At 35.0% G+C, this 16,494-nt stretch overlaps 1 protein-coding gene across 8 annotated transcripts in view; it reads right to left on the bottom strand.

Moving 5' to 3' along the window:
* The window catches only part of LOC121862278 (interleukin-1 receptor-associated kinase 4-like), a 21,645-nt gene continuing 5,151 nt past the window's right edge, over positions 1–16,494 (bottom strand). For 7 of the 8 annotated variants that reach the window (XM_042360405.1, XM_042360401.1, XM_042360402.1 and 4 more), the window contains exons 3-9: positions 11,146–11,315; positions 10,150–10,690; positions 8,642–8,756; positions 8,160–8,315; positions 6,280–6,435; positions 5,574–5,636; positions 1–4,141 (exon numbers count right to left, since the gene is read on the bottom strand). In XM_042360405.1, coding sequence (XP_042216339.1) covers positions 3,959–4,141; positions 5,574–5,636; positions 6,280–6,435; positions 8,160–8,315; positions 8,642–8,756; positions 10,150–10,690; positions 11,146–11,315 — 1,384 coding nt within the window. In that variant the 3' untranslated portion in view covers positions 1–3,958. The remainder of the gene's footprint in view (positions 4,142–5,573; positions 5,637–6,279; positions 6,436–8,159; positions 8,316–8,641; positions 8,757–10,149; positions 10,691–11,145; positions 11,316–16,494) is intronic. The other variant, XM_042360408.1, reaches the window with a different exon arrangement.

The raw sequence follows: 16,494 nt of genomic DNA on the forward strand, positions 1-16,494 counted from the left end.
ATGGATTCTGATATTTACTTGTGGAAAAAAATTACACTACAGAGTTACAGGGTGTGATTCAGGCAGCAGATAGGTGGGAACTGAATTTGGCAGATGTTGAAAGTTGCCACTATAGGCACACCAGCACATTCATACACTGAGTAACAAAGTAGTGCCAGCAGCTAGCTAACATACATAACATATGACATATGTGGCAGGTACATGCATGAATGGTATACAATACATAGCAATACATAAATGGCATAAATATATATGAAAAATACTGTACATAATACAAAAACATTTCATAGTACAGTACAGTATACATAATATAAAATCTCTAATTCATGGTTTCCTTCTTCCACAACTGTTTTGCTCCTTTCATTATCTATGCTAGACCTATAGGTCTGATCATTAATGGCTCAATTTCCCTCTAAATTGGTCATCTTTCTCCATATTTCAATATCCTCTGTGTAAATTATCTCAATCACTATCACTTGTAGTTATCGTGCTCTTGGCCTGTACACTTTCCCACAGTTATAACTGAGGCTACCCTGTACCTTTATGCCTGATACTGTAATCCAAATCAAGGTCCTTCTATTGTATACCTTCACACTACAGTTGAAATTAATTCACTGAATATTTGGAATGTTTCCTTGCAGAAATAATGTTTACCATTATCTACCCAATTTTATTAAAATGAAGTATACCTGTAAAGTACCATAAATACAAATTTTCTAAGGGTATCACTACAACCAATAATTCCAAGCAAGACCCAAACATAAACTTTCATACTGAAATTGAAATGTGTCCACTTAATATATGAAAAATTATCAATAGGACACCATATTTGTAGCTATAAGAATTTATCCAAGTCTAAGCTATACACTACTGTAGCTCTAAGATCAATAGGACTAGCACACATCCAACAAATCCTAGCTGGGGCCTAAGTCATAATGAATTTTCTCTTCCAAACTGGAATCAGTCCATCAAGTCTCCAGAAGGTTACGAGGACATTAAATTTGACACAAATGGACATTGTCACTGCTATATCCCTTTAAATCTCTGGTTAAGGATGATGAAATGGTGTTAATAGAAATGAGGGAAGTGTAAAAATGAGGTATTTATGAATGCAAGTGATCTGTAAGAGAATAGTAGGCCCAAGGAAAATTACCAAGATATTGACAAAAGATATTAACAAACAATTCTTCATGTAAGTGTACATAACTGACATAAAAGCTATAAACATCTAAGCACACTATAAAATTATATATGAACTGTTTAGTCAAACAATAGTCAAATAGAAGGACTGCACAATTTTCTTTGATAAGTACCCCTGTATTAAGATTTTTCATTAAAGTTTGAAAAAATTACAAATACAGTAAACCCTCAATTTACATGGTGGTTAGGTTTCTGAAAAACACTCCACAAAGAGGATCTATGTAAAAAATACTGTACTTAGGGTCTATGGAAAATAGGGTGTAAGGTTCTTGGCTGACTACGGGAAAGGTAGATCACCAGCTGTCCGGTACAGTCACAACCCACTACAGATGAATGTCATATCACTCCAATTCTCTGCTTTTCTCTGTGCTTTCTTTACATTCTACTGTACAAGAAATAACCTTTCCACTGATAACCAAACTTGAAAATTTATGAACAAGAATCTTCTTAAACAAGAACAAAAAATTTCTTATATTATTCTTCCTTGTTATCTGTTATAGTGGTGCAGGAGGTTCACAGAGTTGAAGCACATACATCTTCCATGGTAAAAAAGTCAATACTGTACTGTAATGAGACCCTAAGGGAATACCCAAATGTATACTGTACTGTACTGTGCAGTGGGCTAGGTAGAGTAACCCTTCAACCCCCCCACTAATCTAGTACTTCTTTGGTACAGTTGCAGAAATGTGTTCCTACACACTTTGTGGTAGCCCATGTCTTCAAATGACCAACCTGCATGATGTATAGCAAACCTATCCACCAATCACGTACGTCGTTACACGACCAATACACAATCATTCATTCATAAATAGTGATACTACTACTGCGACGATGCTGTTTGGAGACAAGGGTAACCACAGGGGGTGTAGGAACACATTTCTGCAACTGTACCATTTTGTTCCATGAGTCTCCTAAAGGAGAAAATATATGTTAACATTCAAAATTTAGGGATGCACCATGAACTGTATAGTGGGACCATTTTGAATGCGTGGTCAGCGCGTTTGTGAAATTCTGAGGTTAAAACGTCTCCTTGCATTTTCCCAAACAGCATACTATTATTTTATAACTTTGAAATAACTGCAGTCTAATATGAAATAAACACCATAAGCTTGAAAATGAGCAACTGACCAGCTATTTAGCACAGATGTAAGTGCATTAATTACACATTTCATATGTACGACATCAACAGAAATTGAGTTTCTTCAGCAAAATACCTAGACACAGTACAGTACTTCTATAAGTTATATAAGGAATAAATATATTAAAACCAATACTATTGGGATGTGCTATGCACATATTCAATACCAATTTTCAGCTTTTCTATCTTGTTAACTTACAGACTCTGTCACATGGTTTGATTACTGTATATTGTTATTCTGAAAAGTGTGATCTGAAAACAATATTTTTCTTACAATAAAGAAGAAAAAATTCAAATTACATATGTCTTTTTTTTTTAAAGCGTCTCGTGTAACATATCAACATTATCAATTACAGAATTATGGACAAAATACATCTAGCTGTACAAATGCTGCCAACTTTACTTGTATTCATACATTCATGACCTAAAATTATGTTTAAAATCAGTATTGAACTAGAATAAGCAATTTAGTCCAACATTGTTACAATTATGGTTGAATCATCTGGTTAAACCTATTAGTATAAGTTACAATATAATGGTTTGTATTTTAATTATTGTCTTGACAACTAAATGCTCTCAGTATTAATCATATTAATCACCTTCAGAGTCATCATCATCATACAAGGCAGACAAGCTGTCTGCAGCAAAGTCTTCATTATCTGAACTTTTCAGATCTATACTGTCGTATCTTCCAGGATGTCTACTAATTTAGGTGGTAGAATGTCTCCATCAGGGACATCAGGAACATCTGGGCAAGGGATGTGAAACCTTTTCCATATGCCAACTTAATAGTTTACCCTTTTTATGTGCTGAAGGAGGGATTGCCTACAAGATGGAAGAGTTCCCATGTCAACATTATGTTGATTTTTTACAATTTGTTTGTGGCAGTATAAATCTGAAGAAATGAGTGCCGGTAATCAAACACAACAAACATAAGCTTAATGGAACATTCAATCATACCTCAGGGTGGAGCATGATACTGCTGGGGTTCACACTGCACAGAGAGGAAGGATTGACAACACTGACTGTACCAGGTGGAAGTGGAAGAGGCTGTATATGTGTGTGTGTTAAGAAGAATGGAGATAGCAGCAGCATTCAGGGAGGGACATTTGACAGAAATTAAAATTTTTTGACTCATTTGACCACCATGCTGAACCATGTACAGTATAAGAGTGTATACAGTACCATGTATACCATGAGTGGGCAGAAACACAACCTAACACAAAAAAATGAGGGTTTACTGTAATAATGAGAATGACATAACACTTCACAGACTATTTAAGTTAGAAAATAAGAGTTGAAGATAGAAAGACATGGTTTGTTCAATGTTGATGTATGGAGCAAGGAGAAATTATTTGAGAGAACTGAAATGAAGAAATTGTAGTAGATATTGAGTGACAACCAGGAAAGAATGAGAAATAAAGATACAGGGTATTAGAACAAGTGTGGGAGCGGTCCTCCCCATCTGATTTACATAAATATATTAAAATATTATTACATCAATGTAAAGTACTGTATCATATTATACAGTATAATCAAGAGAGACATATAAAAGGAATGTACACTACTGTATTATATTATAATACATATCATACATAAGACAACACTTGCACAGATACTCTAATGTTTAAAAATGCTCGAATAATCACGGAGAATTTGTACCATTGTTGGTCTTTTCCTCTTAGCCTCAGTGCAGAGTTCAGCTAAAGCAAACAACTGTGAGGCAACCTCAATATCCCAAGTGCCGGCACTTATATCCAGTAAGTCAGCGACCTCCGCCTCACTCTCCTGAACATGTGATAACTGAAAAGAATGAAGTTTCTCTTAAAACATAATCATAATTTTAAATGTTACATGCAGATAATTAGGTATACTGTACAGAAAACAACATTATAGTTATGGATATTTGTAAAGCACAGTTAAGGAAAAAAAAAATGTAGTCTAACATCCACAGACATATAAACACCTTAAGTAATAAAATAGAAAGCTACCAATATAGTTGCATCTTTGATACTGTTAATATTTTTTTTTTAATTTGTCCTAAATATCCAGTTGTATTTCAAGTCACAAATTCCTCTATGTATAATTAGGGTCCCCACAAAAAAAAAAATAAAAACTACCAGTACACTGATCACTTGGTAAACCAATATCAATGAGGCTCTGGGTCAATCAGATTATTACAATACAGTATATGTACAGTCTCATTCAAGATTCTTCGAACACTGCTGGAGACAGCTGGCAACTCAAGGCCGTTTGTGTAGTACATTTGAGTACAAAGTGTGTACGTACAGTAATGTTGCTCAAAATTATGGCTTTTTCACATTTAATTTACAATTAATATTAGTTTAATTTAAGTTTCTAGCAGTCCATGGTGCTTTAGAGACACAGGAGGTGTATAATTAGTGGGTCAGAGGTGTACTGTTGAATTATTATTACCTGACCTCGGTTGGTCTAGTAAAACGGATAATCCGGCAAGGCTTTGGAACCAACGGTGCCGGAAAATTGGAGATGTAACCTGTATATGGTTTATTTATTGCACATACCTTTCAATTAACCTTACCAAATGCTGATTTTCAAAGATTTTGTTACTTATTGTAGCCTTCTGGGACTAAATGGCCAAGGTGAATTGTTTTTGACCATACTACTAAAGGTATAGACCATGAAATAAATGTATTTTTTCACACTGGTTCTGCACATATAAAAATGAAACACCCATAGAGAATATATACAGCAAAACGAGATGTTTCATGTTGTGATTCACTCAGAATACAGCGTATGCGCAATATTGAGTTATGATTGACTGGAAACATATCCAACACTCAATGAGTTCTGATTGCCTGAGTAAATATTGTATCACACACACACACATGCTGCTTAGATGCCAAGAATAAAGTAACATGCTAAATAGAGGCCCTAAAAATAAGTAACTAAGTAAGAGTATAGTACTGATAATTAAAAGTAAAAGTCATGAGGAGAAGAGTTACTTTCAGGTAATTTATCTATTCAAAAAAGTTGTTTGAGCTCAATAACAAAATAAATTTACTTTGTTACAGTCAACCTCTCAAGGGATTGTGGTTATAGTTCCCTCACAAGAGGAGACAGGTGTCCCTAGTTATAGTTCCCTTACAAGAGGAGACAGGTGTCCCTAGTTATAGTTCCCTAACAAGTGGTGAGAGATGTAATTTAAGGTAAACCTTGCAAATAATAAGGATTTGGCACAATGGTAACTATTTACCAGATCACATCCTTCCCGTTCTTCATCATATGATGGAAGGCCTGTCAGCAGCTCCAGCAGAACCTGCATAATAGAAATTATAAATTATCCATAAACTAGGTTTGTCTTTCATAATGTACTTATATTAATCAAATCCTAAAAATACAATCTTTTAAAACTTTTAATACAGCTCCTCCCCGATTTACGACCTACTCGACTTACGACCACCCGGACATACGACCAGCTCAGTCGTACCAAAATTTTTTCAAATTACGTATTTTCGAGTCCCAACGTCAGTGATTGCACTGTGTACTGATAAAATTTTTGTTTGTACGGTAATTCACTTTAAAATGGCTGGCAAGCTTAAAAGTGAGAGTTTTGTGGTGCTGAGAAGAAAAAGAGACACCCATTTTAGATTTTCTATGTATTATTTAAGCATTTTCGACTTACGACCTGGATTTGGGACCCTAACCCTGTCGTAAGTCATGGAGCAGCTGTATTTCAATGGGTCCATATTTTCATCCCTTAATTTCATAAAACCATAAATTTTCTCCTCTAAGTACAGATGAAAGCATTTAAAATATAATTTGCTCCTCAAATTACCATGAATTGTTGAGGGATACAAGTTTATATTTTCTGATGAAATTTTTCTAAAGAATCTGTCAGAATGTGATGTATAAATAAAGTATCAAAAGTTTCATAGTTATCTAAAGAATGCAAAACTTACAATTCCAAAGCTGAATGTATCCATCTTAACAGAAATATCCCCTCTAAATGCTTCAGGGGCCATATAGGCTGATGTGCCAAATACAGTTGTTGTCTTGATTAAAGTCCTCGTGTGAGTTCCACTGCCTCCAAGGCGAACAAGTCCAAAATCGCCAACCTAGAATATAGACAAAAAGATAGAAGAATGAAGTCCCAATTTATGGCTGAAGGGAAAAGACAGGTAATCTGTGGGATCACTTGCCAGAACACCTGACAGACTTTGTTCAGTGGGCTACCGACATTCTTGAGGCAAGTACACTGTCGATTATGAACTGTTGTATAACAGTTACTTACTCAATTGAATTTGTGATAAGCAAGGGGGAAACTTCAACCATGATCAGGTGGTGCATCAAAATATGGGATTGATCATGATAACCTGTTTTCCAGAGGAATCTGTAACCTGGCAACTCCCTTAATATGGGTAGTTTAATGTAGGGTTTAAATGCACACACAACCCCCCCATGATGTCAGTCATGGATGATTTGTTAAGTATCTCTGGATATACCCGGTACCAGTCATGCTTCCCTCCCTTCCCGATCACACTATCAAATTAAATCAGGGAGATTTGGTGCAACAGCTGTCCTATTGAGGTTAAGATATCTTACAGATCAAAGTCTGGCCAGTCATTACACACCTAACCTATGTTCCCAGGGAGAAAACCAGTTTGAAGCTACTGATCATACTATCTTATAATTTAAGAATATGATATGACTGTTATGAAAGTACAAAACATCCAAAAACTGAAATTTTCTAGTTGTCCTTTGACCAGGCACTAAATGAAATTTGGTTGCTTAAATAATTTTTTCACTTGCCTGAAGATTATGTGCTATTTTAATGATTATAAATTTTGTATTGAATGAAACTTAATCAGTTTATGGATTCAGGATTAGTTTTGTAAAAAAAAAAAAAAAAGTGCTTCTAACTTACTGTAATTAGAACTCATTTTATGACTGGTATAATTTTTTTAAATTTTTTTTCATAAAATTATTGCATCCCCATCATAATAACGCGTCATAATATTTTGTTTAAAGACCTTTTATTGAAACAAATTTGCATGGTAAATAAGTAAAGCTCATGTGAGCAATTATAACTGAACTGTTCTACTCTGTTGTACTCACACACACACACACACACACACACATATATGTAAACCTACTACTCCCACTTTGCTGTCACTCGGAATCGAGTATGATGATCTTCCAGTTATGATACGATGATATGAGTTATTAGGGATGTCACCTTCACTGGTGAGTTCTGAGGTGACGAAAGAGACCGAAACAGGACCGGCAGGGTTGATCACAGATGTTGCACATGTGGAGGGCTACAACTAGTGTGGGAGGGGCAGCCATCTTGGATTTCCAAATGGCCAATCAGGCATATTTGACAAGTAGCCCCTAGGATATGATCATGCCAAATTTCATGCTTGTATCACCATTTGCACGATTTTTCCATTATCCGCTCTACTACATTGTAAACCTACATTCATGCACAAACGCACATACACCAAAAACTACTCAGAGAAGCGTGCCATCTGTTGGTTAACAAAACAGCTTCAAACTCAAAACCTCAGAGATTCAGTCCATACACCTCTAGGTAGGTTCCTCGACTGTACCTAAATAGCATGAGTTAATACGAGGAAGAGTGACCTGTAGTAAGATAAGGACAAAATTATCATATCTAAATGATCTGTTCTCATTCCATTAACCAAGTTATAATAATTTTCACCTGTACATTAGCACATGAAATCAATTAACAAATAAAGACAACATTATAACATAAAAATAGAAGCAAGTGAGAAGACAGGCTTAAGGGACTGCAGTGTTGTAGTAACAGGCAACTGACCTTGGGAGTAAAATTCTTATCCAGCAAAATATTGGCACTCTTAATGTCCCGATGAACAAGTGGTCGCTCCTGGTAGGTGTGGAGGTGGACAATACCACGCACTGATCCCTCACCAATACATACACGAGTCTGCCAGTCCAAAGGTTTGCTGCCACCCTGCACAAAAAATGTACAAATAACTATATGAATTTTACCCCCAATCTATTTGAAAATATAATAAGTCCCTTCAGCAAATTTCACATAGACATTACTTAGGATCATCAATGACCAGAGGCTTTAGTCTTATCGAAGTCGAGTTGGTCTCACTTAATTCAAAGTTTTATTACTCAACTATTCCAAAACCAGTTAGAATAATTAGTAATGATTACTGTACTTAGGTTGTTGGCTGTTCAGCATTACCTACCAGATCTCTGTGCTCACTACCTGTGAATAAGGCAATTTGATGATAAAAAAAAAAAAAAAATTAAAATAAGCATACTTACACAACAAGCTAGACGATCTTGAAGACTTCCATTGGCCATATAAGCATACACAAGGCACCAATCAGGTCCATCACAAGAAAAGCCTTCAAGTGGTAGCAAGTTTTCATGAATACACCTGATGATAGTACAAATATTAATATCCTCAACTATTAAAAAAAAATTATCAATCATTCATTTAAAAACTTTCATAGATAAACAAGGAAATTTTCAGTGTGTAAAATGATTCTTACACAATTTTTTTTTAATACAGAACATGTAAAGGGTAACATTTGCACTGTAATGTTTTGTGTTTCTTAAAATGCCAAAGACTTATTTCCTCAAAATATACTTCTCTAAATAACATTATTACCCTTTTGCTGTCTCTTAAAATGTCAAAAAAGAAATATCTTAAATCTACATGTAATTGTACCTAAATTTATCTTCATATGTGTCTCCTGTCTTGTTACAATCTAACTCTGTAAAAAGCTATTATATAAAGTTTAATTTCCAAAACCCACAAACAAAACCATGCTTACACATATTATCAGGACAATACAGTACACTCCTTGAATCATTCCTGTCAGCTCACACTGGCATCCATCTCACAGTAGCTGAAAACAGCTAATCACATTGTAAGAATAAGCTGCTTCAGTATTCTATCTGTTGACTAAGAATCTCCATCCATATTAATCTCTCATATCAGTAATTCCTTTCCCTCACTCTGACTTCTTTACTTACTTTGGTGTTAACAGTATGCCCCCAGTACTGATCTTTACTACATATGCATTTTGATTTATAATAATATACTGTACGGTAAAGTATGTCAACTGATATGGATAATTACATAAAGTGGACATTATCATGAATATGTGTCAGTTTGGTACAGGTATACAGTATTAGAGTTTCTGCAAATACTTGTACACTAACTTACTTCATTCTTCTCCAAAACTCTCAGTGTTATTAAGTCTACAAATAAGTTTTCAATGTGTAATCATGTTCCTAAAATTTTCCTACAATCAGCATACTTCTTACTCCTCAAACTCATGAAGACAAGTTAAACTCATCACTCAAGACAAGTTAAACTCATCACTCACACCACCATACACACAGTCACTGAGCCAGTTGCCTCATTGTCCAGCTTCTCTTCATTTACTCTCATTAATAGAATGGCCTTATATTACAAACTTTCCAACACAAAAGTTTGCTTATCATCTTTAAATATCTTCTTGTATAATTTTACTTCATCCATTCATAAGCACACACCCATCTCAAAACTCACTCTCCTTGAAGTATAATACTGTACATTATTGGTATCACCCGGTAACTCATTCAAGATTTTTTACGTACTGTATAATGAACAAAGTTTTTTCTTAAGAGGACATAATTTTGATACCAGATTCAAAGAAACACAAATGAGAAGAGCAAATAAATTACTCAAAACAGTTCTTGGTACAAAACTCTTCACCTTACCATTACAATTAGGGTAATCTTATGCACCAACATTTCTTTGTGACTGTTACTATACCTGCCTTGAGAGAACTTCAATTTCTGTTTTAAATTGCTCTTCAACCTTAATTTCTCCAGAGTTAAGTCTCTTCACTGCAACTTTTTTCTCATGGTCTTCATGAAATATCTTGGCCAAATACACCATGCCGAATGCTCCTTCACCCAGTTTATATCCTCCTAAGTCCAAAGGCACATCACAGAAGTTATTGGTGATTTCCTTCAGTAATGAATAACTGAAATGTGTAAAACCTGAACTTTGTAGATCCTGCAATACTTCAGCATCAAGATGAAGAGATTCTCCTGCTTGAGAATGTTCAAGGGTCGTGTTTCCAGAGGGATCCATCACTCTTGTTCTGTCATCTATAATATGTGTTGTGGTGGACATCAAGTTCTTATGACTATCTTTATTAATATCACAAGTGCTTGGGTTTTCTTTTACTTCACCACATGCACCTGCTTCATGAATATACATGAAGTTTTGTTGACTGTTGAGTCCATCTTCAAGAACCTTATCTAAATCTTCAACAGGATCATTGTCTCCTCCTAGCCTTGGTAGAGGTTCCCCTGTAAAAAAGAGGAGCCATAATTATGTACAGGAGAAATTAGTATATAACTGTAATTTATGAAGTCAATAGACACAATAAATCTTCTATTTAAGTTGCTCCTTTATATATCATCTCACTAAAATGTCACTAATGGATTAGGGTACATACCGTACATAATTTAAAATGCAATGATTTATTCTGCTGTTGTTTCGAAAGTTGAAAAATTAAAATCCAGAGAGAACAAGTGTAAACTACTTTGTGTAGTTCAAACTACCGTATGTGCAACATCCATCCCTCTGTAACACATCCAAACATCAGTGTCAACACCACACTGATTAAGATCCAGTTGTATCTTGTTCATTTATTAAGAATTTTCCCTTGTTCTATTTTAGCAAAACCCCCTAAAACATAATCCCCAAATAACTTGTCTTATGAACAGTTCAATGAAACACCGTAAAATAATATCTATGTTACCATGAAGTACATCCATAGTGAGGTAGTCCATGGCACGGTAGAGCTTAGTTAGCCGTAGAAGAGACACCAGGTCTTGTACAGTTGGTCGACACCGCCCACTAGTACCCCATTCCTCCAGTAAAACTTCAAAACCCTCTCGACGGTCTCTCCCACACTCCTCTGATATTAAGCTGGTATTTTAAAAAGAAACAGATACAGTAATGTACTGTATCTATACACCGAAAATCTACTTTACAAAATAATAAATTTTACAAAAAATTGAGCATTCTAAATATGAAATTTAAGAATATTGAATAGTGTAGTACTCTCTTTTGTTAAAATTTCCTTATATTACATGCAAGAACATGAGGAAAATTGGACAACTAGGCAACTGGCTTAGTAACTGTATGAGTGGCGGTGTGAGAGACAAGTCTACTTGTCTTCATATGAGTTAAAGGAGTAAGTTATATGGCAATACACATATTGAAAGCTTATAACACTAAGTGTTAGAGAATATTAAAGTTAGTTAGTGCAGGAGTATTTGTAGAAACTAATAACAAAATCAAACTGACACAAGTACTATGGTTTATTACATGTTTTCCTTGGACATATATTCATGAAAGTATCTACTTTAAGTAATTATCCATTTACCAAAGCATCTTAGTCCAGAATTTTTGGTTCACAGGTTACAGTACTGTACTTTACTGTATACAGGGTGATTCAGCAAAGAGTACATTAAATTGGAGGATGAAATCCTTGGATAATTCTGAAGCACAATGTCTCTATGGTAAAATGTCAGATTCTACATATGCCCACATGTTCGTGACAGGTGCGAGCAAATTAAACATACTAGTCCAGGTATTCTGGAACGCATCAGACAATCAATGGTACGACGTGTACAGGCCTGCATTGAGGCAGAAGGGGGCAACTTTGAACATTTCCTTTAGGTTGTAACAAAGAGAGGTCACACTGTAGAGATCTGTGAATAAATTATTACAAAAACCTAAGGGGGTTTCACTTCAAATTCACTCTCATTAATACAACATCTTAAATGTATTGTAACATGGAAACTATGCAGAATCTGACATTTTACCATAGAGACATTGTGATTTAGAATTATCCAAGGATTCCATCCTCCAATTTAATGTACTCTTTGCTGAATCACCCTGTATACCGGTATACAAAAATATAGGAATATCTCACAACTCGTAACCCCACAATTGATATTTTACACCTCTATTCGATATTCGCAGAGCATACCCCTTACTCTCAAAAATAATTACAATACCCTACAGTAAAATAGGCAATGGCCATCATATGGTGGGGTTAGGGACCTCAAAAAGCCATCAATAAGTGATCGATCATATATCGTACAAATAACTTATGGGTAAATACAAGTTCCATTCCTGAGATCCTGAAAAAACCCCAAAAAATTTTATATCCTGTTGCTATAATGGTTAAGAAATGTCTAAATAACTCAAATAATTTATAAATACATATAAAATCAATAAATTTACACAAAATAAAGACATACAAGCAATAAATATATACAAAATAAAGTTTTATATTCATTTATCTTACATTTTATGTACATGTACAGTAGTAAGTTGTGATCCCCAGCTGTCACTATAAGTAATTTTGGGTAGAAATAATTATGTAGTGTTCTAAAAAAAAAAAAAACCGTGTTACATGCACACATAATCTTTCATACAGAATACTACCGTATGCAAAAAATATAAATTATCATGAGGTAAAAAACAGAGGGAATAAACATTTCTTATGTGCGTGGGACTTATCACAGGACAGGAGAAGACATACAGAATTTTCTTAATTTTTTTTATTCTGTTACATGCATAGGTACACATCATTCATATAGAATGTGCAAAAAATAAAAATAAAAGAAATGATTATCATAACGTCAAAAACATAAAGGGAATAAACATTTCTTACACATACGTGGGAGGAGGAGGAAGCAGTGTTAGGGATCTCAGTCACTCCAGTCTCCCATGTGTAGTGAAACTATTGACAACTGGCAATGTGGTATTTTTTCTTTTATTTTATTTATTTGCATAATTTTTATTTATTCCTCACATTTACTGGTACTACTACAGTATACACGCAACCCTGGTCCCTAATAGCCTCGAATAATGAGGAGTGTATAAAGAAAAATGTGTGATGAAAGTTTTTAATTCTCTGTTACATTTAAATCTGATGGGAAGGTGACAGCCATACATAAATGTCAACATGTGAAAATAGTACAGTATTCATATAATTTGTTCAAATCTTCCATTGTGAACATCATACGGTAGTCAAATGTCTGTAAGGTGTCTAGAATGTCTTTAAATATATAAGGCATAAGTTTTTCAGTGTGCAAGCATTTGGTGGGTATTTTTTTTTTTTTTATTTAATCTTATATCAAACTGTGACAAATGTGTGGTGGTACTGTACTGGCACATCAGACACTCACATCCATTGTAATTTTGGTGTTATGGATTTTTCAAGAGTAAATTATAATACAGTACACTAGATATCTTAATTTCAGTCTTTTGAAAAATTTCGTCTATGTACAATATCATCTTCAAAAAATCAGTCCCATGCCTATATACTGTACTGTACTTCAAACTTCGGTGATGTTAGTAAAAATGCTTTTTCACTGTTTTATCAAGAAGGAATTAATTGTACTCAGCACAAAGAGCTCTTTTATGTATCATTAAACTGTACTTGGCACTTACAGAACAATAAAAATAAAAATAGCAAAGTAATAAAATTAAGAGTTCATTAAATTGTTAGTAAAATAAAAATTACAGTAAAGAGATTTTTGTTGAGCTTAAGAATGGAGGAAACTGCAGCGGGTCTATTGGCCCATACTGGACAGTCCCGTTTTCAACAAACCCCTATCGCTCATACTGTATATCCATCCAACCTATGTTTGAAGCTATCCAGTGTACTTGTATTCAAGGTAATGATGATGTTTGTCTAATTTAGAACCATTGCTATGAGTTTTCTCCTGGTTGGATAATTTAAATACCTTTGTTATAACACCTTTGTTTGACCATAACTTCCACTTATACACCTCAATCATATCGCCCCTCACTCCATATCTCTTGACGGAATACAAATTCATATGCTTTAATCTGTCTCTATACTCAAAGTTCCGAGTGCCCGGGATTAGTTTTGTTATCCCCCTCTGAGTGCTTTCTCCAGATTTAATATCCATTCTATAGTACGGTGACCAAAACTGAACTGCATAATCCAAGTGCGGTTTCACAAGTGTAAGATTTAGTTTTAGGATAACCTCGATAGTTTTGTAACTAACACTCCTTTGTATGAACTCAAGGACTGTACTTTGTTAGCTTTGTTTTGAGCAAATATGCATTGTTGTTTGGTTTAAGATTCCTACTTATCATTACCCCTAAAGCTTTCTCACAGTCGGATTTCTCTATATCAACATTGTTCATCTGATATCTGGTTTTCTGTTTATATTTCCCAGACTAAGTACTTTACAGTTGTCCACATTAAATTTCATCTGCCAATTTTCAGAGCACGCAAATTTTTTTTAGACCTTCCTGTAGTTTTGCAGAGGGTGTCCTCATTAGATTTAATTACACATCCTATTTTAGTGTCCTCAGCAAATTTACTTATGTTGCTGTCAATGCCTATATCTAGGCCATTTATGTATATAATATATAATAAGGGTCCAAGTACTGAGCCTTAGAGTACTCCACTAGTACCATTCATGCTGACTGTTTCCTGTCCTGTAACCATGCCTTAATCCAGTTTAGAACATCAACTCCAATTCCATGTGGTTCCAATTTATGTATACAGTATTAGTCTTTCATGGGAGACCCTATCCAGGGGCAGATCCAGGAATATGAAAGGGGGATCCAAGAAGTTTTGGGTGGGGGAACATGGCGAGCAAAGTAAGCCCACTCAATATCATGGTCATTTTGAGGCCATTTTGAAACCATGTGCACTTGATATTAAGAGATATTCTGAGGTCAATAGTAATTACCTTCTACTATACAAAAATGCCTGAATACAATACTGTATTAAAGAAAAAGTAATGGAATTTTCTGGTGAAAAGGGAGGGTCCAGACTCCAGGACCCCCATGGATCTGCCCTTGCTATCGAAGGCTTTGCTAAAGTTGAGGTAAACCACATCATAATCATGCCTGTCATCCACAGATTCGAAAACAGTTGAAAAGAATGATAATATATTTGTCAGACATGAATGCCCATCTGTAAAGCCATGGTGGGAAGCATTGATCAATTTGCACGTCAAGTCTTAAGTCAACGTGGACTAGCTACAGCATCTAAGAAAGATTTGAGAAGTGAACTTAAAATAGGTCCTACAGGTAAAGTACAGCCACTCCTCGACTTACGACGGGATTTGGGACCCAAATCCAGGTCACAAGTCGAATTAGTCGTAAGTCAAAAATGCTTAAATAATACATAGAAAATCTAAAATGGGTGTCTCTTTTTCTTCTCAGCACCACAAAACTCTCACTTTTAAGCTTGCCAGCCATTTTAAAGTGAATTGCAAATGAAAATTTTGTCAGTACACAGTGCAATCACTAACGTCGGGAATCAAAAATATGTAATTTGACAAAATTTTGGTACGACTGAGGTGGTCGTATGTCCGGGTGGTCATAAGTTGAGTAGGTCGTAAGTCGAGGAGTAGCTGTACTGAATCTTTTCAGGATTTTATCAATTTTAAAACATACAAGAATGTGTTTCCATTAAAAAGAAATTCTAATTATCATCCCTCAACACAAAGGTTGGAAACTATGGACAGTGCTTCCACTACTATTTCAAATTACTACACAGTACAGTGGCCCCTCGGTTAACGAACACAATTCGTTCCACAGAGTCGTTCTTTAACCGAATCCATTGTTTCAATGGAATATTGGGTAATTGGTTCCAGCTCACAGAAAAGTACATACAAAGTAAAAAAAAAAAAAAATGCAGTAAAGTACACTTACTTTGAGGTGTGTATGTAGAAGGTTCCTGGTTGATGATGATGGGAATTGGAAGTGGGGGTGGAGGAGAAGGGAGAAGAGAAGGAAGTGGGAATGGAGGAGAAATCACCTTTCAGGGGACCCATGCTTGATGCAGTAATTTCACCAATAAAATTTTAAGTTCACTTGATGCAATTCAAGATTATTTTATTTAAATCAACACTGCACTGCACTACATATTATCAATATGTTAACTAAATTTCAGAATGACCAATAATTTTAATGTAAAAATGCAAAAATATTCAAGACACCAAGAAAATCGATGTTCACTCCACTGTAAACAAAGCCAAACTGATGCCTGGTGGATGAGTCAAGGGGCTGATGGGTGCACAAAAAACTAGTTCCCTGTACT

The sequence above is a fragment of the Homarus americanus genome, unplaced genomic scaffold (assembly GCF_018991925.1).
Source record: "Homarus americanus isolate GMGI-L3 unplaced genomic scaffold, GMGI_Hamer_2.0 scaffold31037, whole genome shotgun sequence".
Taxonomy (NCBI): Eukaryota; Metazoa; Arthropoda; class Malacostraca; order Decapoda; family Nephropidae; genus Homarus; species Homarus americanus.